Source organism: Myotis davidii, unplaced genomic scaffold (assembly GCF_000327345.1).
Source record: "Myotis davidii unplaced genomic scaffold, ASM32734v1 scaffold77, whole genome shotgun sequence".
Lineage (NCBI taxonomy): Eukaryota > Metazoa > Chordata > Mammalia > Chiroptera > Vespertilionidae > Myotis > Myotis davidii.
This window is the reverse complement of record NW_006289713.1, coordinates 6433888-6455970: the sequence shown is the minus strand read 5'-3', so window position 1 is coordinate 6455970 and position 22083 is coordinate 6433888. Positions and strand designations below refer to the sequence as shown.

Genomic DNA, 22083 nt, shown 5'->3' with positions numbered 1-22083 from the left:
GGCATAAAAAGGAACAATGTATGACTTGCTCTCATGAGTCTTGAGAACATGCTAAGTGAAAGAAGCCAGTCACAAAAGCTACATGTTGTATGGTTCCATTTATATGCAATGTTCAGAACAGGCAAGTCCATAGACAGCAAATTAGTGGTTGCCATGGGCTTTGGGGGAGGGACTAGAGGTTGACTGCTAACAGGGTTTCTTTTGGGAGTGATGAAAATGTTCTAGAATAGTGGGGGTGATGGTTGCATGACCTTGTGGATATACTAAAAACTACTGAACTGTAAAAACTCCTTTAAAAAGGAGACTTTTATAGTATGTGAGTTACAGTCAACAAAAATTAACAGGCTAATACAGAACCCATTCCAGGCTATCATCCAAGAGAAATGGGATAGGAGAAAACAGAGCCCGTGACACAATTCCTTTTAGCTTCATATAGGTAATGCATATTTATTGAAAATTTTCTTCACCGACAATGGTGAAATCCAGACCCCAAATTACAAAACATGATGGCAGTTGAGACTTATAAAAATAAAGCGAAGGTCTATGTTTCACAGATCTGTGCAATTGCCTTCAAATCTCAGTCTGTCCTTTCATCAGAAAGGAGCTCACGGAATCTGTTATTCCTCATGATGGAATAGTAAAAAACTGCATTCCATTGGCAAAAAAAATAGCTTTGCTTCCAAATAGCACAAGTCTTTAAAGTGACTTTTTCCCAACAATAAATATAGAAAATAGCTGTAATGCGCATATCTGAGCTTGGTCAGAGTTGTGTCGTTGTCTAACAGTATATCCTCCCTCTCGGGCTGGGGACCCCGGCCCGCCTTTGATGTCCTCCAAGTCTTTGGTGCAGCGGCTGGATGAAGTCCCCGTCCTGAGGGACCCTGGCCTGGGACACACGGAGATGTACACGAGCCTCCGGCATCACAAGGGGAAGCCTGTGTAGAACAGCCTCTCGGACCCTTGCAGCCAAGACTAAGGCCGTGTAAGCAAGCAGCCCCTCGAGAAACATCCCAGCTCCGCCTGCCCACCAGGACTGCCAGGAAAGGCTCTCTCTGGCTCTCACAGTCAGTAGTCTGACGTCGTCACACAGACGGGGTCTTTGGTGGGTGAACCTGCTGCATGAGCTGTGGGCGCTTCACCCTGGGCTTCCTCCGCTTAGGCCTGCTTTTGGCCTTGTTGATTTGTACCACAAAGAAAGCCAGGACCACCATGGCTCCCAGGAAGGCAAAGACGGGAATGGTCTGGCCCACCTCCTGGTTGTAGCGGCCAGGCATGATCCCTGCAGGGGGACAGCAGTGAATGATCAGTAACACCACAGCCGCTTCTCCCACGAGAGGCAGGCTCATCAGGAACAAATGCTAACTAATTTCATTAGCTGGGCTTGCAGGGCAAACATAATTTTTAAACCTTAGCTAAAGTAACCCAGGGCATTAACAGAGAATAAATCAAAGCAACCTGCAGGTGCGTTCTCAGATTGGCAGCTTCTAAGTGTGGGTGTGGGGGTGTGTGTGCATGCCTATGTCTGGGGGGGGGCGGGTACAGTGGGTCTGTGCTCACCTCAGACAGAGACCAGGACTGGCCTTTCTCCGGCCACAGGCACCCTACAGTAGGGCTGCCCAGAGCTGCTTTTTGTTCAAAAACAACAGAAGATGGGTAAGTATGGATGCTGGGGAGGAGAGAGGGTGCTTCCTTCCCAGCTGAGTGGAAGGAAGAGAGAGGAGGCCAGGCAGGAAGTTAAGGATGGCTGGCTGTGCCCCAGCCTCCTGGGAAAGCCTTGCACAGATGGGACACGTGGTTAGAAACTAAGAGTGGCCACTGGAGAACCCTCGCTTTACAGTCAGAATGACTCTGTAACTCAGGAATGCTGGGGTTCAAAATGACTGTCTTCAGTGCATCCCAGGACCTGCAGGCAAGGCCCTCGGAGGCTTGGCTGAACCTCACAAAGCTCCCAGGGTTGAACTGAATGGGCTGTGGTGCCCCTTTCGGATCCCCAGAATTTCTGGCCAATTATGGAGCCAGAAGAAACCCCGCTGGGAGATGTAAACGCTTGGAGGAGCACAGGGGTTTCCAGAGTGAGAGTGCCGCCTGCTCACTGCTGAGTGACTTGGTACCAACGGTCCCAGGTAAGGGAGAACCTGTCCCAGACAGTCCAGTCAGGCCAAAGCCATCATCTGTAGTGGGTACACTAGATGGCACTTAGGGTGAGGGGACAAAATCAGATCAGACCCAGTGAGGTCTGACCCAGGTGGGGTAGGGCAGAGAATTGGTGGAGACCTCTGGGCTGAGGGCTCAGGGGCCAGGGTGGCTATGGCCGCTGGCTTAGACAAAAAACCAGCTGACGACAGGCATCTCCTGCGGTATATTTTGTTTGTAGAACTTAAATAAGAATCTGCAAGTTACTCTGTTGGAAAAATTTCAAGTGTAATACTGAAGTGTATTAAAAGAAGTGTAATGAAAGAAATTCAAATCTGAAAATCCATGGTCGAGTTTTCCGAGAGAGAGGACAGTGTGCTTTGTTAGGCCTGCTTATGGCCTTCCTGATTCATACCTCCATAGCTTTCAAGAAGGCAAAGATAGGAGCCACCCAGCCCACCGCGGGGAGGAAGAGCCTTTGAACCATCGCAGTGTGACTGAGCACAGTGAGGAAGCACCTGAGAACTGACCTCCAGGAATGTCCCAGGCACCACTTTCTCCGGGAGACAAGGGCCTCACTTGAGGGCGATTCGATCGAAAGTTGGGTAATACCACTTTGTCCAGGTCGATGGAGAGTAGCTTCTGATGTTTCCAAAGATTACTTCAGGAAAATGGATTAAAACAAAATAAAAATAAGCAACTGTACTACCCCAGGAAGCTTACCCAATACCCAAGAAACAGAAAATTATTTAAAGAGAAATTTGAAATGATGTCCATCTACATCAACCTCAATGCAACTGCGTAACAGCTGTAGTGACAACTTCCAGGTTGAGACAGAAATGTCAAGATCAAGTCCTTACCCATGAGGTTTTCATATCTGAGCAGGGAGCATTCTGCTGGGTTTATAACACTGCAGCCTGGGAAACTCAGAGCACCGGGAGGGGAAGCACCACGTTAACCTCTGAAAGGTGCTCGTAGGCGGCAGGAGCTCAACCAGGGCTTTGTGGCCACAGGCAGGACGACAGGCACCTGGAGGTCTCTGCCATGAGACACTGGAGGCGGGAGCTATTTCAGGTGAATGCAAACCAACAGCAAAGGTGGCTACACTGGTGCTGGAGCCAGACTCTGTCCCGCCTTTCAAGGGCACCATCATCAGGAGGGAGAGTAAGGCAGACACAGGAGGGAGAGTAAGGCAGACACAGGAACCCAGGAGTTGAGAGAGGGGAATGGGGAGAGCACCTGCCTGGCCCCTGGAGGACAGTGAGGGAAGGAAACACGGGCTGTGAAATGTGTTGGATTCGTTACAGCAGTGCTACTATTAATTCTGAGATCAGAAGGACTTGTTCAGGCCAATACAACTTAGACCTGAAGAACAGAGAGGCCGACATGCTGCCAAGAGCAGTGGAGAGCTGGGGAGGACACCCAGATGTAAGAGCAAAGAGTGCAAACAAAAATGTGAAGACTGTTCTGGCCAAAGTGAGGGACAGAATTAAATATGTTGGCGAATTATGAATTCCTGCTTTTCTGCTTCTTATTCATTCCCTTACTTCAGCCAAGTAAAAGCAAAGATGTTCAGTCTTTCGCAATCCCCTTCCCAGAGGCTGTGTCCCTGGGAACCCTGCCTGTGACAGCTCTCTGGCCTCCCCACTTTCTTGATTCACATGTCTTTGGTCCCATGGACGGACTTGGCCTTCTTGGGCCACAGTGAGTAGGAGTGGGGGCCTTTCCTCAGAGGCTGTGATGGTTAATTTTACGTGGCAGCATGGCTGGGCTAAGGGGTGCCCAGATAGCTGGTAAGACATTATTTCTGGGTGTGTCTGAGAGCGTGTTTCTGGAAGAGATCGGCATTTGGATTGGTGGACTGAGGAAAGGTCACCTTCCCAATGCAGGCGAGGCAGGAAGCTGCAGACACTAGGTCTGTGGAGAGGGTTTCTGTATAGGAAAGAGATAAACTACTATCGTGTACTTCCACCTGGGCGGCTGCCTGGAAAATGCCAATGAATATTACAACCTTTCTACGTTGTGTGATTTAACTTTTCACTTCAGGCTCTATCAGTCTGAAAATTAAACTGACAGTGTTAAATTATAGAATCAATGACATTTAAGCTTTATGACTCTGTAGCTGAATATATATGGGGCTGTATTTTAATTCTCATAGGTGACATCCTGATCTGGAATTTAATTATCTGGTGATGGCACTTTATAGTTATGCAACTGTGGTAACAGTACATGACGGTACCATTGAGAATTTTACAGTGTTCTGATGGAGGGAGCTCCCAGTGCATGTGACACTCATGTCACTGCTCTAAGAACCCCAAAGACACTGAGAAAAAGAGCACATGTTTCAGAGATGGACCTGAAATGGGCACTCGGCACTGACGATGGACTCTGGGCCTTCCCAGGGCTCTGGGCAGCTGTCTGACATTATCCAACTCTCTTCAGAGACTCAATGCAGGTCTAAGTCTCTGAGGACTGAGACTAATATTCAACAAGACGTGAAATGTGAGCTAAAGGTGAAGCCTTGTGAGTGTGTGTGGAAGGAATTCCTGAGCACGACGGTGAAAACCATATTCTAGGAGCTGCACATTATCGGCACCCTTGATGGGCCAGGTTGGCGTTGATGGACGGGCAGAGACCAGGGATGTTGTTAACCATTTCTCAGAGCCCTGACCAGCATCGTGAAGAATAATTGGGTGTTGGGAACTTTAGCCAACAACGACTGTCCAATGAGGATGAATTGCTGATCACAGCTGGAATTAAAGTCTGGTCAGAATGCTAGATAATGGTGCGTTATAAATAGATGACATGTAAAAATGGAATCTTTTCAGAAAATTTTAAATGACGGGGTGCTAACTAGAATGGAAAAGTACTCAGTAATTACAGCTTCAGAAGGAAAACTGCTGATGGGAACACAAGGTGATGATGCTATCATGCCACTGTTTTCTATGGAGCACGTTTAACAAGGACAGATGGGCAGTGAGTGCTGAACCCAGTGCTGCTGCTCCTGACAGCAGGAGAGCAGAGGCGGCCCCGAGGCCGTGTGCAGGCCTCCTCCTTTTGGTAGCTTGGAGCACAGATGGTGGTCCTCTGTCCCCTGCCACATGCCCCCTAGCCACACTGACATCTGTATACACTGAGACCCAAGCAAAGTGGGCAGCCTGGTGGGTGAGAGAAGGCAGAAGCCTCCCTAGGGGGAGAAGCTGCCTGAAGGCTGTAGGGGAGCTCCAGCCGCCAATGTGCGTGCGGTGTGCTGCCTGTCAGGGGAAGGCGGTTTCTCACAGCACCACTCAAAGGAGAGGGAGGGGGAGGACTACCCCATGTCCTGTGCCCGGGACATGGGCCCCCTTTTCACTGTGCCAGGATCCTCAGCCAGGAAAATCCCCGTTCTCCTTGAGAGCAGGATACTGTCCATGGATAACTCAAACTGCTTCCAAAAAGAAATGACGCAAATTAGAAGGTCAAGTTCGATAGTAAGATAGAGAAGCAGGCAGATCAATGTCTGTGCATCACACACAGAAGTGTACCCACATGACCCTGCTGTGGTAGGAGGTCACCTGTACCAGGCACAGGAGAATGGCACAGACGCACATTCAGCCAAGCTACAACCAAGGACCGGATCTACCCCAAGCAGTCCGAGCCCCTTGGGCAAGACAAAAGAAAGGACCCGTCTGTATTTCAGAATCAACATGGCAAACAGGGAGGACTCAACCCCTGAACCCCAAACCCAGAGCTTCTGTTCAAGTTAAATCACTATTGGATCACAGCTTTTAGAGCAAGAATCGACCAAATCTAAGGAAATGCTAATTACCCAAAGTACTTCTTTATGCAGAATACCACCAGAGAGCACAATTCTAAAGGTCACTAATTTAAATAACCACCCTAAAGGAACAAGCTAGAAGAGTTGACAAAAATGCCAGTAAAATTCCATTCTCTTATTTAAATAAAGGCAATAATGAATCACAAACCCTGCAGAAGGGGTAGAAAAGCACAGGAAGACACTAACCTGGGAGCCGTCTCATTTAAAGGCTGTGGCTTGGCCCACGACAGGTGTGGGCAGGCGGGCAGAGCCCGAGGCTCCGGGCCCCCCAAACGGGCCTCCAGGACCTTGGAATACCGGTGCAGGTGGTTCCCTGGGCAGCGTCAACCGACAGCAGGAACCGATGTTATGAAAGTGCCAGGGGAAAAATGAAGCTTCATTACGTATCTGTCTGCTTTCCTGCCAACGTGCCCACTGTGTGCTCTGTTAACCTGTCTTCCAGGTGCTTCAGAAGTTAAGACCTGACTGGGCCACCCGGTGATGTGTGCTCATTGCTGAAGGGGAGTAAACAGAACAGCCGTTCCCTTTAAAGCGGCCACGCGGTAGGCTTGCAGTGGCTGAGCAACCTTACTGACTGTAATTACATGTAGCAGGCAAACTTGAGGAATCTAACCTACAGATACTCTTCATAGGAAATTCTTTCCCTTTTGAAGTATTTAATTTTCAGGCCAAAAAAAATCTGCATCTTCAAAGTTCAAAACTACTTTTATCTGTGCTGTCCAATACTGTAGCTACTGGCTATATATGGCTATTGAGCAACTGAAATGGGGTGTTACATATTTACATAATACTGTGGTGTACTAGGCTAAAGTATTTTATTAAAGTGAATTTCACCTGTTTCCTTTTACCTTTTTAATGTGGCCACTGGGAAATTCAGAATTACGCCTGTGGCTCACACTGCACTTCTGTGGACAGCGCTGCGAGGATCACAACATTCGGGCCATGAGAGCATGCAGATCAGCCCTGCCTGCTGTACACCACGCGGGCGAGGCCGCAGGTCCCACAGAACCTTCTCTTCAGGCTCCACTGCATAACCACTGGTGGCCTCGAGCAGTTACTTGAATTCCCTCAGCTCCTGTTTCTTCATTGGTGAACTGAAAAGAATACTATCTATTTTCACAGGGTTCTGAGAGGACCCAGTGAGGGAATCTGTAAAGCACCCCAGGCCGGGTGCCTGCTACCTGGTGAGAGCTCAAAAACACTGGCTGTAGCCCGACTGGCGTGGCTCAGTGGTTGACCGTCAACCGATGAACCAGGAGGTCACAGTTTGATTCCTGGTTAGGACACAGGCCTGGGTTGCGGGCTCGATCCCCAGTGTGGGGCGTGTAGGAGGCAGCGCCAGCTTAGGCCCGCTTCCCATGGGCCTAAGCTAGCAGGTGGACATCCCCCGGCCTGCAAACTGTAGGTTTCCAGGTTCGATCCTGGTCAAGGGCACATGCACGGTTGTGGGCTAGATCCCCAGTGGGGGGTGTGTAGGAGGCAGCCGATCAATGATTCTCTATAATCATTGATGTTTCTATCTCTCTCTCCCTATCCCTTCCTCTCTGAAATCAATAAAAAACAAAACAAAACAACAACAAAAAAAACGTTGGCTGTTCCTCCCTGGGGAGGAGCCAGGATCTTCGTCTGCAAGAGTGGGATGATAAACATCCACTTGGAGCACTGTGAGGACCTAGGAGTGAGCATGGGAAAGCACATGGCTTCTGAGGCCCTCAGTCCATGTCCATTCAGTTCACAGGAAAATGACCCTGTCCCCAGGTTAGAACTACTGGCCCCTATTCTGTCCACAGTTGTTAAGAAAAACAACCAGAGGCACCCCTAACTGGCTCCATTTTCTGGCAGGCATGACTATTTCCTGAAACAGCCTGAGCCAAGCTTCACCCAATCCCCCCACACTGAGCACCTGTCAGCCCACTCACCTTCCATCCTCTCTGGAGGGGTGGAGCCCGCCCCGCTGGGAGGGCGCTGCCGGTTCCCAGAATGACTGAGGCTGGGAGGTGTCACCCCATACGACGTGTACTGAAGGAGCGCATCCAGGAGCCAAAAGCAGTCTGTGGGTTCAACAAGCATGCTGCTTAGGAATTAGATTTTTTAAAAAGGAATTTCTACAGGAAAATAAAAGCCCTCAAAATGAGGGGGTGGGGAACGAGAGGGGAGAAGATTAGATCAGAATAAACCCTATACTTGAGAAATGTGCATTCTCCATTGTCAGCGCCAGCCACAGGGGACAGCAAGAAACACGACCTGGCTGTGGGCTTCACGCCTGCCCCAGGGCTCAGGCAGGGCAGCAACAATGGGCACTGGCTGGACAAACTGTTAGAGCACCAATGGGTTCCGGGCCCCTCATGACGAGGCAGAACACAGCTCATTCAGGGATGGCGAGACCACCTGACACCCACTGAGAGAAGAACCACCCAGAGTCCGGGCTCCAGGCAAAAAAAGAGGGGAGTAGGTGCTGAAACTTGTCAGTACCTGAGGCTGTCCTGGGGAAAGACCCTGATTGTGAGGGCAGAGCCGGGACCACCTGTGCACGCCACAGGGACGTGGGTTTAGAGACTGCACTCTGAGTCAGTGGGCCCAAACCACCAAGTTTAAAAGCAGAAAATGCTCAGTGATCCTGGGAGACACCACAGGGAGTCTAGGTGCTGGGCTGTGACCCATACTCCCGTCCCAGAGCCATGGGGATGGCCTCTTTCTATCCGGAGACTGAGGTACCGCTGTCGCTATTCCTGGATCACCACTTCCACACCGAACGCCCACAGCGACCACTGCAAATCCCATCAACACCAGCCTGACCAGACGAGACTCCCGAGATGACCCCCCCCAGGAAGCCCCTCTCCCACTGCCGGCGCTTTTGGTGGAGTGCGCAAAGCCCCGAGGGCCCTCTCCGCTCCCTTCTGAAGTTTAAAGACCAGGACAGTTCTCCCAGGCATTGAAAATTTTAATAGAGTCCTAGCAGGAGATTTCAGGTCTTAGAAAAGATCTCTGTGGAAATAAAACATTAATCTTCTTTTAACTGTGACTCTAATCTTCACTTTTGATTTTAACAAGACCAGTCTGATTCTAAGGATTTATATAAAATGCTAAGAATTTAGTCAACTTCACTTTTAAGTCAGAGTAGAAGTCACCGTACAACTCCAACTTCATGCCCTCGTGGTCTCACTCCTCCGGGCTAAGCCTGCTCACTGCTCACCAGTGTGACTGTAACTCCCCGCCCGCCCCTCCGCCCAGTTCTTCAGTTAGAAGATTAGGCTTTAACCCCGGTTTTGTCCCCATCCCACCAGGCAAAAAGATAGAACATATTCACCATTTCACTTCCTCCTTTACAAAGAGAAAAATAAACTGTGTTCAAGCTCGAAACCCCCAAACTTGGAGGATGCATAGAGAAATGCTGAAAAAGAGGAGGGTCCCTAAGGATTACTCCCTGCCTCTGCCCTCAAACCACATCCCCACTAATGAACCCAACGCTCCTCACTGGTGAAGACGCAGAACAGCCAAAATGACCTGGTCTCAAGGAGAAGCAAGTGCTGGCCCTCCAGGAAAAGTGGGTCTGATCAGAGCGGGGCACCTGCATGGCAGTGCCATTAACGTACAGACCCCAGAGGGGGAGCCGGCAGGGCAGACCAGGTAAGCCAGCAAAGGGTCTCTCCACTGAAACTCAGTGGTCTTGGCACCTGCCGGACCCAGGACAATGGACATGGAGGGGAAGGCAGTGGAGGCAGTAAATGAATGTCATTTTGCTTATTAAATGCACCCAGACTTATATACTTATTAAAATAGTCCAAGCAATCAAAGCAGCAGGAACTTCCCCAACCGCACCCAGCTCTCATGAGTAGGTTTCTGTTAATTTAGCAGCATCTCATCCATGCTTTTCCAGGGACAAAGGAGAGAAAGGATTTGAATGTCAAAGTCATGAAGCACAATCTACTTTTCAGCCACACCACCAATTCTCACCCTTCTGTCGGTGACTGTCATCTAAGCAATTGGAGTCTCCGTACAAGACAATCCGGCCTCCGCCCTCAACTGGAATCTGATAAAGCCCCAAAATGGGGACGTTTTCAACAACTGCTGTTTCCTGCTTTAAAACCTCCAATCCTGAAACAACACAACAAAAACAGCAATGAAAAAATGTATTGAGGAATAAATTATTTTCCAGTTGCCATTTAACTTGACATGTGACAAAGAAATCACTGCAAAACCCACTCTTCAATCACAGCAGTGCAAACTTACAGCATAGAAAAACAAGGCCTCAAGTGCCACTAATTTGGGTTTTAGCAAAATTCACTTATATGTGTATATATGCAGGATGTCCCCAAAAATGTATACACATTTTGAATAAGTATTAATTCCAATGAGCTAAATCTGAAAAGAAACAAACATTGGAATTAATAATTATTCAAAGTGTGTATACATTTTTGGGGACACCCTATATATCCATATCCATCCTCTTTCATTTTCACTTGAAATGGTGGTAATAGTATTTACAATTTGAAAGGTTTCACTTTTCCCTTTTTATATTAAAAGCACAAACTTTCGTCCTGTCTTATCATGCCAAAAGGCTTATGTCCTTGGACCACATCCACTCGGGGTAGCTGGCCAGGCGGTTATAGATACATCTATAGACATTGTCAGATACTGATATCCAGTTTCATGTCTTACTATTGAAAGCTAGGACAAACATAACTATTTAAAAAATATATGCCCACAATATTTTAAATTTAGATTTAAGATATTTGTTATATTAATCCATAAATACAAATGTTCCAGAGCAGAGCCTTCTTATCTCTGTTTGTGCCGAACAGATGGCACAATTTACAATGTTTAATGAATCAAAAAGTCAAAAATGCATAAAATGCCACAGGCAGCAACTGCCAGTGACATCATCGCATAATCTAGGAGTCTCTAGCCCTGAAGCAAACACTAGGTGACGCACATCTTCATCAAAAGCCAGTATTTACCATGTTGGTAACATCGAAAATATCTGTGGCTATAAAAGCGCAGCATTTCCTGCTCTATGTGTAATTCCACTAGGAACTGAGTGGGAGACAGCAAGGTGTTCTTGGTGGAGAGGCAGACAGCACAGTACAACAGATGAGACGGGGGGTGCATACTGCGTGGCCTCTGGTTTTCACACAGTTTGTTTCTCACAATAAGATCCTTTGTGATCCAGCATAACCCAGATATTCAAATTTCTTTGTGTCCAAAAGATCATTCAACTTAAAGCCTGTGTGAAGATAAAAACCCCCTTAAAAAGAATTTCAAGGTAATTTTTATTTTCAGGCGACCAGAACCCCAAAATGAAGTACATCCCCTTAAATCTCCTTTTGATTCCTCTCCCAACAAAGCAAGGCACTAGCAGCGGCTACAAGACCACTGCTGTCACCCGTTTGACCCCACCAGAAATGACATGGCTCTGCGAGAAGCTGCTTTCAGAAAGAATCACTAACCCATGGTAAATTGTGCCAAGTGACTGGGAGACATGATTCTTTATGTGCTTAAAGTTAAAATATAACCCTATGAACACAGACCTATTGATTAATCTTGCCTGGATGAAGGGAAAAAGCCCTTCCAGGTAATACAAAAATTAACTTTATCTTGCAGTTGCAAATAAGATGAGTGAGAAATACTTCCTGCCTTCTCATCATTTTCAGCTAATGAAACTGTTCCTAACTTCCAATTACAGAAAATGGCAAGCTTTACAATGAAGGGGTTTTCCATTCTGGAATTTAAAAAAATATCAACTTGCATGAGAAAATGAATCCTTCCTGTAAATTTCCAGAAGCCTGTCCTGTTGGGCACAGAAGAGTCTCAAACTCTTGGTCGAGGTGAGAGAGACGGGAGTGTGGGGCTGCAGGAAGACTGCCCCACACCAGGGCAAGTGGATGGCTTCCCACCTTTGGGAAGATCAAGGCAGTCCAGGTTGCTCTGGCTCCTCTCTGCTCCCCAGGTATGCTCAGGGCACTAACACAGTGTCTCAGATACTACAGTGAGGGGAACTGCAGCATTTGCCTTCTTCAGTGATGCCTGGCTACAATTAAAGAAACAAAATTGAACCCCCCCGGCAATGGGCAAGGAGACACCTGATTGATGGTGTTGCTCTTATATCAATCAGGGGCAAAGCAGATGTACAGTCCTTAGTTCATCCTTGCTCGACGTTTGTGTTGGTGGCCAGAGCTGTTTTATGCCTGAAGCACATAAAATTATAATTCCTGGTCTTGGAGGGGAAAAGATCAGAAACACTGGTATCATAATAAGTAACTTATTTATATTAACTGAGACTTAGGAGGGGGATGTAGTTTTAAAGTTTGTGGAGATGTTGGTGATTATTCTAGTAACTTCTAGATAACAGTAAACAGGTAATTCTAATACAACTCCATTAAGAGTGAAGATATCACCTAATAGCTTTTGTGGACATGAACATATGTCATTCTGCACATAAAACTGGATGCTATGAGAATAATAAATGGGTCATAATTGGTATTCAGAAAATTGGGTGGGGGTCTAGTATGGTAATATTGGAATTATTTCAGAGGGCAGTTACTGTGAATCATGTATTCTCAGGAGCCAGAATGTGTTCACATCCTGAGTCTCTACCATTTAACTCTCACTGTGGCCTTAGATGCATTACCCTGCCTGTTCTCACCTGAAAAGTGAGTTTTAATGATAGTGTATATGAGTTGTTGGAAAAAAATAAAACATGAGAAGTACATAAAATGGGGCCTGGCACAGTGTAGCTAATATACATGAGCATTTATCTTTTTCTGGATTCAGGAAAAAAAACAAAAAAGAAAAAGAAACAAACAAACAAATAAAACTGAAAAGGAAAACCTTTTTCCCCTTCAAATTCTTAAGGGAATTTTAAGAGAAGACGCTGTAATTAATATTCTTTACCTTCACACAGTTAAAAACATCAAAATATGGTCAACATTTTTCTAAATTTCAGTAATCTGGCAATCATGGGAACAGAGAACACTTTATAAATTGTAACACAAATTTTAAGCAACTTTAAAGGTAGTTTTAAAGAATATCTACAAATATTCAACAGCCCCTCTCCTATGGGAAATTCAATTTATTTGTAGTGGTCACTATACACATATATCCAAATAATCGGCAAGAGGCTATCTTATCATATCTTTGCATCTCCCAGAGCCACTACCCAGAAGTCTTGCTTAAGGTAGTTACCACACAAAATAATAAATTATAAAAACAAAACAAAACTGCTAATGGGTATGTGGATTTCTTTTCGGGGTGATGAAAATATTCTGGAAGTAGATAGTGGTGATGAATGCACAACTGTGTGAATACACTAAAAATCACTGAATTGCACACTTTAAAAGGGTTAAGTTATATGCAATAAAACTGTTAATTAAAATAAAAAGAGAAAGAAGGAAACCAAAGAGCATGTGAACAGCATTCCTTACCTTGGTCTTTAAAAGTGTGTGTTATCACTATGCCCTCTTCTGGAAATTTAGCGATGCTGCACCCTGATGCATAATACACTAGAAAACAGTTGTTCAAAATTATGAGAACATAGAAACATGGAACATTTTATCAACAGCTATTCATTTACCTAAAATGCATTCTTTAGACATTATATGTTTTCTAAAATTGTTTTTAATCTTAGGAGAGGAGCTGCTATTATTGCCTGGTCATACTTAAACTAAAAGGAATGACCTTAAAATTGAACTGAAAAACAAAATACTATTAATATAAAGTTTCTGAATAGATTTCAGAAGTCAGAGTTGTCATAGGCTTGAAACAACTAAGTCAGGATGAGCAGAACAGTAACCACAGTGCTCAACATATTGTTCTAGCCCAGCTGGTGTACTTAGTGGTTGAGCACGGACCCATGAACCAGGAACACATGTCCTGGTCAGGGCATGTGCCTAGGTTGCGGGCTTGATCCCCAGTGGGGTGCATGCAGGAGGCATCCGATCAATGATTCTCTCTCAACATTGATGTTTCTATCTCTCCTTCTCCCTTCTTCTCTCTGAAATAAATAAAAAATGTAAAAAAAAAAAAAGATAATGTTCTAGAAACTAGCTCCCAAAACTAATCTATGGGGAAAGGTCTTACATGAGATTTGCAAAGTTATGTCATAAACAGAATCATATAGATAATCAGGAACCTATGAGGTATTCCCTATTTGGGAAAATACAGGATATAGAGCACCTTACAGGTGGCACTAAAACTAGAGATGCTTGCATAAAATATTTTCATGTTGAACATTTGGGCAGAACTAGAGTAGCTAACACCCTGCTTTCCAGATGTCCTCTGGGAAGACACTGAAGCATTCTCTCCATAGAGCCTCCCTGCTTCAGGAACCATACCACTTCTCCAAAACGTAGGCTCTCCTAAAATAATGTGCCCTATGAAAACACAAACACAGAACCTTACTGTCATGGCTCGCCAGGGTAAAATCTCCTTCGTACAGGCCATCGCTGAACCCCATATTCCAGACAGACAGAAGTTCATTCAGAGCTGGGATGTTGGCTCCCCCAGTGTCCGGCATCCACCACTGCCTGTGAAAGGACAAGGAGGCGCCAAGAAGGAAGGAACTGAAACAATGTACACACTCACTCTCCTCACAACAAAACTGAACTTGCCAGATCCAGCCCAGCCCCATGAGGCTGCAGCTGAAACTATGCTGGGTGTGAGCAATACTATTACATAAATGCTCCAGCCAGTGTGCAGAGGACATTTACTTCATAAAATGCAGTCCACATGACATACAGGCACTGCACATAAAGCCCAGACCTCGAGGGGTTTGTGAAGGAAAAGAGATGAGAAGCTTATTAAGTTCATCACAGACTGAAGAAAAAAATTCAAACTTTATTACAGGAATGACATATTCATAATACTTTGGGAATCTTTGATTAATAACGAACTTACAAGGTGTTTTAAAATAATAGGTGCTTTGGTACATTTAAATTCGTACAGATTCAGAACCAGAGCAATGGAAGAATGGAAAAGAACTAAACAGAAATTTAAAGCTCAAGTATCTACGATCAACAAGGAACAATGAAGCTTCTGAACTAGTACCTGGAATCAATGAACATTTTACTGACTTTACAAGCAGCTTTCAGGAACATCGCTGCTATGTGAAGAGAAAGCTTTCTCTAACCAACTGTCTGAACCTGCCTCTGACATCTGAAAAGACCACCAATGGGCCAAAAGGCACTTTCAGTATTTGCTAAGTAGAACTTAATTCCCCAAAAGTAAAATTTCTTATCCAAATACCAACTCATGTCAGTACCTCGTGTTTTCATCATAAAACTTGACTTTTCTCATAACAGACGTGTTGTACCAATCACTGAAGACAATGATCGAAAGGCCATTGTCCACGTCCCGCCGCAGTTTGGCAACCTCCTCGGGGAAGTACTCCTCTTCACTGTCCACCATGAGCAAAGTTCCTGAGGGACAAAATGCCAAGCTCTGAGAAATTTCACCTCTGGACGACAGGATGTCACTGTTTCAGAAACACAGTAGTGTACTGGCATCCATGCCGCAAGTTGCTGGCTTCTAACATTTTGGTTTGCAGCCCCCGAACCACTTTAGAAGAGGGCGAAAAAGAAAGGATCGGGGCCCTGCGGTACAGACACCAGCTGGCAGTGGCCTGTTTCATCTGTGACGTCCAACACAAAGGTATTTCCCTTACTGCAGAGGAAGCCAAATGCAGTGCTAGAGCTTCTTTTAATTAAAAAATAAATAAAATAATAAAAGTACATTCTGACAGCATCGCATTTTAGCTGAAAGTGACCACCATCACCCCTAAGTAGGAATGTGCACCGCTCTGCTTGGTGCCTCCACTGGGACCAGGAGACCCCACACATGCTCCCTTTGCTGGCCTCGCATTTAAATCATAATTCGCCTTTCAAACGTTTCACAAACACCCCACAGAGAGCAAAGAACACCTGGCTAAGCACCCCGTTGTTGCTCACCATATTGGTTAGCGTCAAAGCACGTGAAGGGGGAGCCGAGGACTTCAACAAAGTAGCCCATGCTTCTCAAGTGTTGGTACATGTCCCTGAAATTGGTGTGGATGTGGTCGCCATTCCTGAAAAACAGCAAGCCCCAGCACTAAAATGATCACTCTCCCCTTGTCATAAAGGCAGCCACAGGTTAATTCCTGAACCCCGTCGCCTCTGCAGGAGCACAGCTCCATCCCCAGCAGAAGTAATAGGAAATCATGCTCAAGACACAGGCATAAAGGGATAAAACAACAATAAGAAATGCACTGCCCAGCCGGCTTAGCGCAGAGGTTGAGCATCAACCCAGGAACCAAGAGGCCGCTGGTTCGATTCCTAGTCAGGGCACGTGCCCAGGTTGCGGGCTTGACCCCCTTTGGGGGATGTGTAGGAGGCAGCCGATTGATGCTGTTTCTCTCTCATCATTGATGTTCCCAACTCTCTCCCCCTCTCCCTTCCTCTCTGAAATCAATAAAAATATATTTAAAAAGAAATGCACTGAGGTATCACTTTAGCTGTGGCATACATGTGAATGGTCAGCAACCACCAGCATTTGACAAATTCGGCATGGGAACGCAGACATGCTGGGCCACGTCACACAGGGCAAAAGAGCTAAGACGGTGACGAACAGTTAATCTTACATCACTACCACTGCTTACCTTTCCATCCTTCATCCTCCTCAATGTGCTCATTTTCCTACTGTGTACTCCGTCAGCCGCCTACCCAAATGCCCCAAGAAACACCCACGGTCATTCTACCTCCCCCACTCCCACCTCACAGCCTGAGTCTGCCTCCTCAGCAGGGCGGAACCCATGCGTTCCTCTCCAGGCCCATGGCCACTGCCCTGGTCTATCAACTTCTCATTTCTTTCTACTTGCCTCTGGTCTGAGCCCCTCCAATCTACCTTCCAGAGACGTCTTTATAAAGAGCAGCACTGACCTTATGTGGGAACCATGACAGGTCCCTGCATAGTCAGGCCAATGGGAGCACAGAGGCCTTGTTCTCAATACACCAGAATGGCCAAAGGCTGCTCTGGGCGTGTGCCTAAATGGGATGTTGAAGGGCTCTGAGCCTGAGAATCCTAATCAGGCCAAGATACCATGAGCAGGTGCAAGGACACATGGTACACTGTGCCCTTCAGTAGCCATATGATTAATATAACTATTTGCATGAAGTCTTCTTTGTCTAAATAGTGTAAAAGTAGGTTACTGACCAGCTAGTCGGCTGGAGTATGTGAAGACGTCTGCTACAGAGAGCAGCTGGGCAGGGGAGAAAGAAGCTGCTGAGCCAGAGAGCTTAGGTACCGCTACGATGCAAGGCAGTGGAATCTAGGGCATCATGCGGCTGCTCAGATGCTAGCTGTGGGTACAGAGACTGATGCTACTTTATAGAAAAGATATGTATTAATCAGCCGGTGCCCGGCTGCCTTTTGCATAGACTTTGCTATGAGGACTGTCTGTCTGATGGCTATGTGGCCTTTGGCTCCTGCAACAAAGACTCATTCTTATACACTCACAACTTCTCATGGCTTCTCTATCTGCCCCGCACTGAGAATTGACCTGTGTCTCTGACACTTAACAAGCAGAGGTAAAGAAGGAACTTGAACTAAGTTCCCAACAGTTAGCACAGTGGGCAGGGTTCAAGGAGGAACCAGCCTGGCATAGTCGGGAAGAATTTAGAAGAATACATGGAACTCAAAGTCACTCAGAGCTCGTGCAGGGCTCCAGCTATGCTCTGATACCTTGTAAGTGTCCTCAAATCTTTCAATCATTGTTGCTCACCATTTTCAGGGTCAGCCCAGCTGCCCTGGAGGGGCTGTGAGGGAGCAGGGCCTGGTGGCATGAGGAGGACACATCAGGAAGTCTGGCACCTGAAGAAGTATGGATAGGCAGCTATGGGAGTTTTAAGCAAACCGTGATAGAATTTATGTTTTTAGGTGACCAGGGCTGCTGAGTGGGATTTAAGGGAGCAAGAATGGTAGCAGTCACTCCTCAGGAGGTGATGGATGCTGTCCAGGCGAGACGATGGCCTGAACAAGAGTGGGAGCAGAGGTGGCAGGCAAACAGGGTAGGAGTCAGGACATGTCTGGAAAGAGGACTAACAGGATTTGCTGAATGATTCAACAGAAGGGGAAGAGAGCAATTAAGGATGAGTTCAAGTTTTTTTACTGCACAGCTGTGCAGGTCTGAAGGGAGATTCACAGGATGCCCTAAGACCATGACAAGGAACTGCAAAGTCTGAGGGTCAAGGAAGTCAGGCTGAGTGAGGAGTGACGTCTGCTTCCCGCAGGGACAGCGACCCCTAGTCCTGCTGGGGAAGGGTTGGGGGGGGTGATGAGGGTGGCGTCTGGTGGTTGCTTACCAGTCTAAAGGGTCATTCTTCATTCTCAGATTATCCCTGGGGAAGTAGCCAGGCGGGTAGCGGAGGTTGTGGTACTGGTCCCAGAGAACTCTCTTGCTTCGAGGAGGAGCAGGAATTATCTTCACCTTAATTGGGAGCTTCACTGTTGAAGTCTGTTCTGCACCATTTTTTGACTGGAAAAAAAAAGAAATTTGAAGTGCCCCTTTTGCTCAGAAGAAACTTTCAGGTTTGGGGGTTTATTTAACAAGTCGATTCTATTCATCATTTTAACCCTAACAATTTGAATACAAGAACTTCCAATAACAAATGTAGAAAGGAACCTTGAGTTTGAGACTTAAAATTTAAATCACCTTGTTTCTGAAGCTACACAGGATTAACCCTACATTCCCTTTCAGAGAACACATATTTTCTATAATCATTCTGAGCTTGAAATTTGGCATGAAATAGTCCTATCTGCTGTTGCCCAGCAACAGAATTGAAGGCACCATCACTCATTATTGAGCGCTGCTGTACAGGCCCTGGAATCACTGATCATGGCCTTCAAGCCAAATCACACCAACTGTGCTTCCAATCCGAGCCCATCGGCACTGAGCCTGCGCCCCCTTCCTGACAGGCGGAGGTGAAAGGTTAAGAAACACAAGCCCCTCTCTGCATGCACTTACTTCCACCTCTGCTGGGGAAGCGACGGTGATCATGACGTGTCCCTGCGCAATGCCTTCCCAGGACGCCGCTTTCTTGGTAACAGAAATGGAAATGGCCAGGTAGCCTGACCAAGGCCATAACACCGAAGAGTAAGAGAAAGCCACTTCGATGTTGTCTCCATTCTGTGGTAAATAGGGCTGCCAGTCAGGCTGCAGGAGAAAAACAAGCCAAGGCTAAGGTGAAGTGCTCAATTCCTAAGTTATCTACAGCAGTTTTGGAGAAATGCTTCATATTTTAAATAAGGCAAATGACATTTGTGTACAGACACTAAGCAACGTGTACCGAAGTCGCCCATGGGCTGCCTAGAACATCGTCCACGAGACATGCATAGAATCCATTATTCTGACAGCCTCCAATTTTAAAGAGAAATTTCCCCCAACCTTAAAAAAAAATAAGGGACACATATTTCTATAAGATTAAAGTTGACGTACAGATGTAGTGAATTTAAATAAATTAAAACTCTCAGGTTGGAGGTTAGACCTCAATTAGTTGTATGCTTCAAGAATCACATCAGCCCTAGCTGGTTTAGCTCAGTGGATAGAGCGTCAGCCTCCAGACTGAAGCGTCCCGGATTCAATTCCGGTCAAGGGCACATGCCCGGGTAGCAGACTTGATCCCCAGTAGGGGATGGGCAGGAGGCAGCCAATCAATGATTCTCTCTCATCATTGATGTTTCTTTCTCTCCCTCTCCCTTCCTCTCTGAAATCAATATAAAAAAAAACCAAACGTATTTTTAAAAAAGAATCACATTAAAGGAACCAAATAATAAAATGACATAGATGCAAACTGTCCCCAAATTCTGAAGCCAATGATTGGGGAGGTGAAAGTTTATGGGACGCCCAGAGGAAGAGCTGGCTTGCTGTCAGAATGTCTGCCCCTTTAGTCTCTTCCAGGTAGGAGGAAAGTGAAAAGGGAAGCATGAGACCAACCATCTGGAAGAAACATAAATGAGCTCTAACATTCTAATATTTCAAAATTTCAAACTAACCTAAATTACTCATTTCCCTCACAAGCCAGATAGTAACAATACTCCCCAAATGAGTCAGCATATTAAAAAAAAGATCTGAAAAAGGAGAAAAATATTTATAGGGTACAGCATGCAAATAGTGAGGAAGGAAAGGAATTTTTAATAAATGCTCTTGGGATGACTGGTTAGCAATTGAGAAAATATTTAATTTTCATCTACCTCTTATATCACATATCAAATTAACACAGATTTAAAAGCTACACATTTGCCCTAACCGGTTTGGCTCAGTGGATAGAGCATTGGCCTGCGGAGTCAAGGGTCCCAGGTTCGATTCCGGTCAAGGGCATGTACCTTGGTTGCGGGCACATCCCCAGTGGGGAGTGTGCAGGAGGCAGCTGATCGATGTTTCTCTCTCATTGATGTTTCTAACTCTCTATCCCTCTCCCTTCCTCTCTGTAAAAAATCAATAAATGCATTGATACATGCTGCCACACCAATGAACCTTAAAGGCATCATGTCAGGTGAAAGACCAGTCACAAAAGACCACATATTGTCAGATGCCATTTAAATAAACTATCTAGAATAGGTAAACTCAAAGAGACAAAAAGGGTATTAGTGGTTGCCAGGGGCCAGAGGGAAGGAGAATGGGGATTTACTGCAAATAGATGTTTCTTTTTGGGGTGATGAAAATGTTTTAGAATTATAGAGTAGTGATAACTGCATTACTACTTGTGAATACACTAAAAACTGAATTGCGTAATTTAAAAGGGTAAACTTTATACTATGCAAATTTTATCTCATTTAAAAAAAAATCTCATGGAATTTTAAAAAAGTACCACCTGCTCTGACTGGTTTGGCTCAGTGGATAGAGCGTCGGCCTGCGGACTGAAAGGTCCCAGGTTCGATTCTGGTCAAGGGCATGTAACTTGGTTGCGGGCACATCTCCAGTAGGGGGTGTGCAGGAGGCAGCTGATCGATATTTCTCTCTCATCGATGTTTCTGACTCTATCTCTCTCCCTTCCTCTCTGTAAGAAATCAATAAAATATATTAAAAAAAAAAAAAGTACCACCCAGTGTGGACATGGTGGAGACAGCGCCCTCTACAGTCTGAGATGATGTAACTCCTCTTGGAAAGAATTTGGTAGTATGTACCAAGAGCCATAATAACGTCCATGCCCTCTGGATTCCAACCCAGGGAGTTTACTTTAAGGAAATAATTCCGAAGAAAGGGAAATCACATATATAAAGACATTCAATGAAATGCTTATATTGGAAAACCACCTATTTTTTGTTCATGCAAGGGGAAACAGTAAGCAAATTATGACTTCATAGTTCTATGTAATATTAAACAGCCACTATAAAGTACATGGGTACCTATATGCATTTTTAATGTTTTCAACATAATGAAAACTGAAAAAAAAGGACTAAATTTTTGCCAAGTGCACAATGATAACAAAAAATATGTATTTCAGGTAAGAGCTGGAAGAGTATTAAAAAAAAATAGTGGCTATGACCACTATGCTGTGCACCTGAAACTAATACAAAATAATACTGAATGTAAATGGTAATTGAAAAACAAATAAACCAGCTGGTATGCAAAATTTTTAAAAATGCCCATGTTACTGTGCTTTTCTTAGAAGTATATACGAGAAACTTCAGTATTTCAGCTGTTTTATTCAAAACACCATAACCAATCCAATCCTTTACTGTTGTGATAATGTTTATGCAGTAAGTATAAAAAAATGATAAAAACAAAATTCAAAAAAGACCATACTTTCTAGACCTTAAGGCCCATTCGTGCTCATTCTCACAAGTGAGCCTTTAATTATAGGTGGGAAATAAAAAAGATAAAGAAAGGATCATATGTAATTAGTCGATTCAGAAGCTAAACTTAAGATGCCAAAGTAAAAAAAATAGCAAATGGGTTTTACTAATTTATCCCTAACTTATGTATAAAAGACTTAGGGGAAAATAAATTACTGCTTCCAATACCCTGGCACTCGACAGGAGGAGAGAACCTTTCCTGTTTTATTTTCAGGAGAAAACGCTAAGGCACAAAGGTCTGGGCCAGGTCCAAGTTCACTACAAGCCAGAGAGCAATTTCACCTTGTCTACAATTCTTCCTGTGACACCCA

The 22083-nt window shown here is 45.3% G+C and overlaps 1 protein-coding gene across 1 annotated transcript in view; it reads right to left on the bottom strand.

Annotated features, from left to right (window-relative positions):
* Nucleotides 1–420: 420 nt before the first annotated feature.
* The window catches only part of MBTPS1 (membrane bound transcription factor peptidase, site 1), a 42587-nt gene continuing 20924 nt past the window's right edge, over nt 421–22083 (bottom strand). The window contains 12 exon segments of the mRNA XM_015562987.1: nt 421–1279; nt 2664–2794; nt 6137–6263; nt 7870–8001; nt 9905–10045; nt 13372–13449; nt 14348–14472; nt 15207–15363; nt 15892–16007; nt 18280–18452; nt 18942–19130; nt 22055–22083. The exon segment at nt 22055–22083 is cut by the window's right edge and continues 40 nt beyond it. Coding sequence (XP_015418473.1) covers nt 1083–1279; nt 2664–2794; nt 6137–6263; nt 7870–8001; nt 9905–10045; nt 13372–13449; nt 14348–14472; nt 15207–15363; nt 15892–16007; nt 18280–18452; nt 18942–19130; nt 22055–22083 — 1595 coding nt within the window. The 3' untranslated portion in view covers nt 421–1082.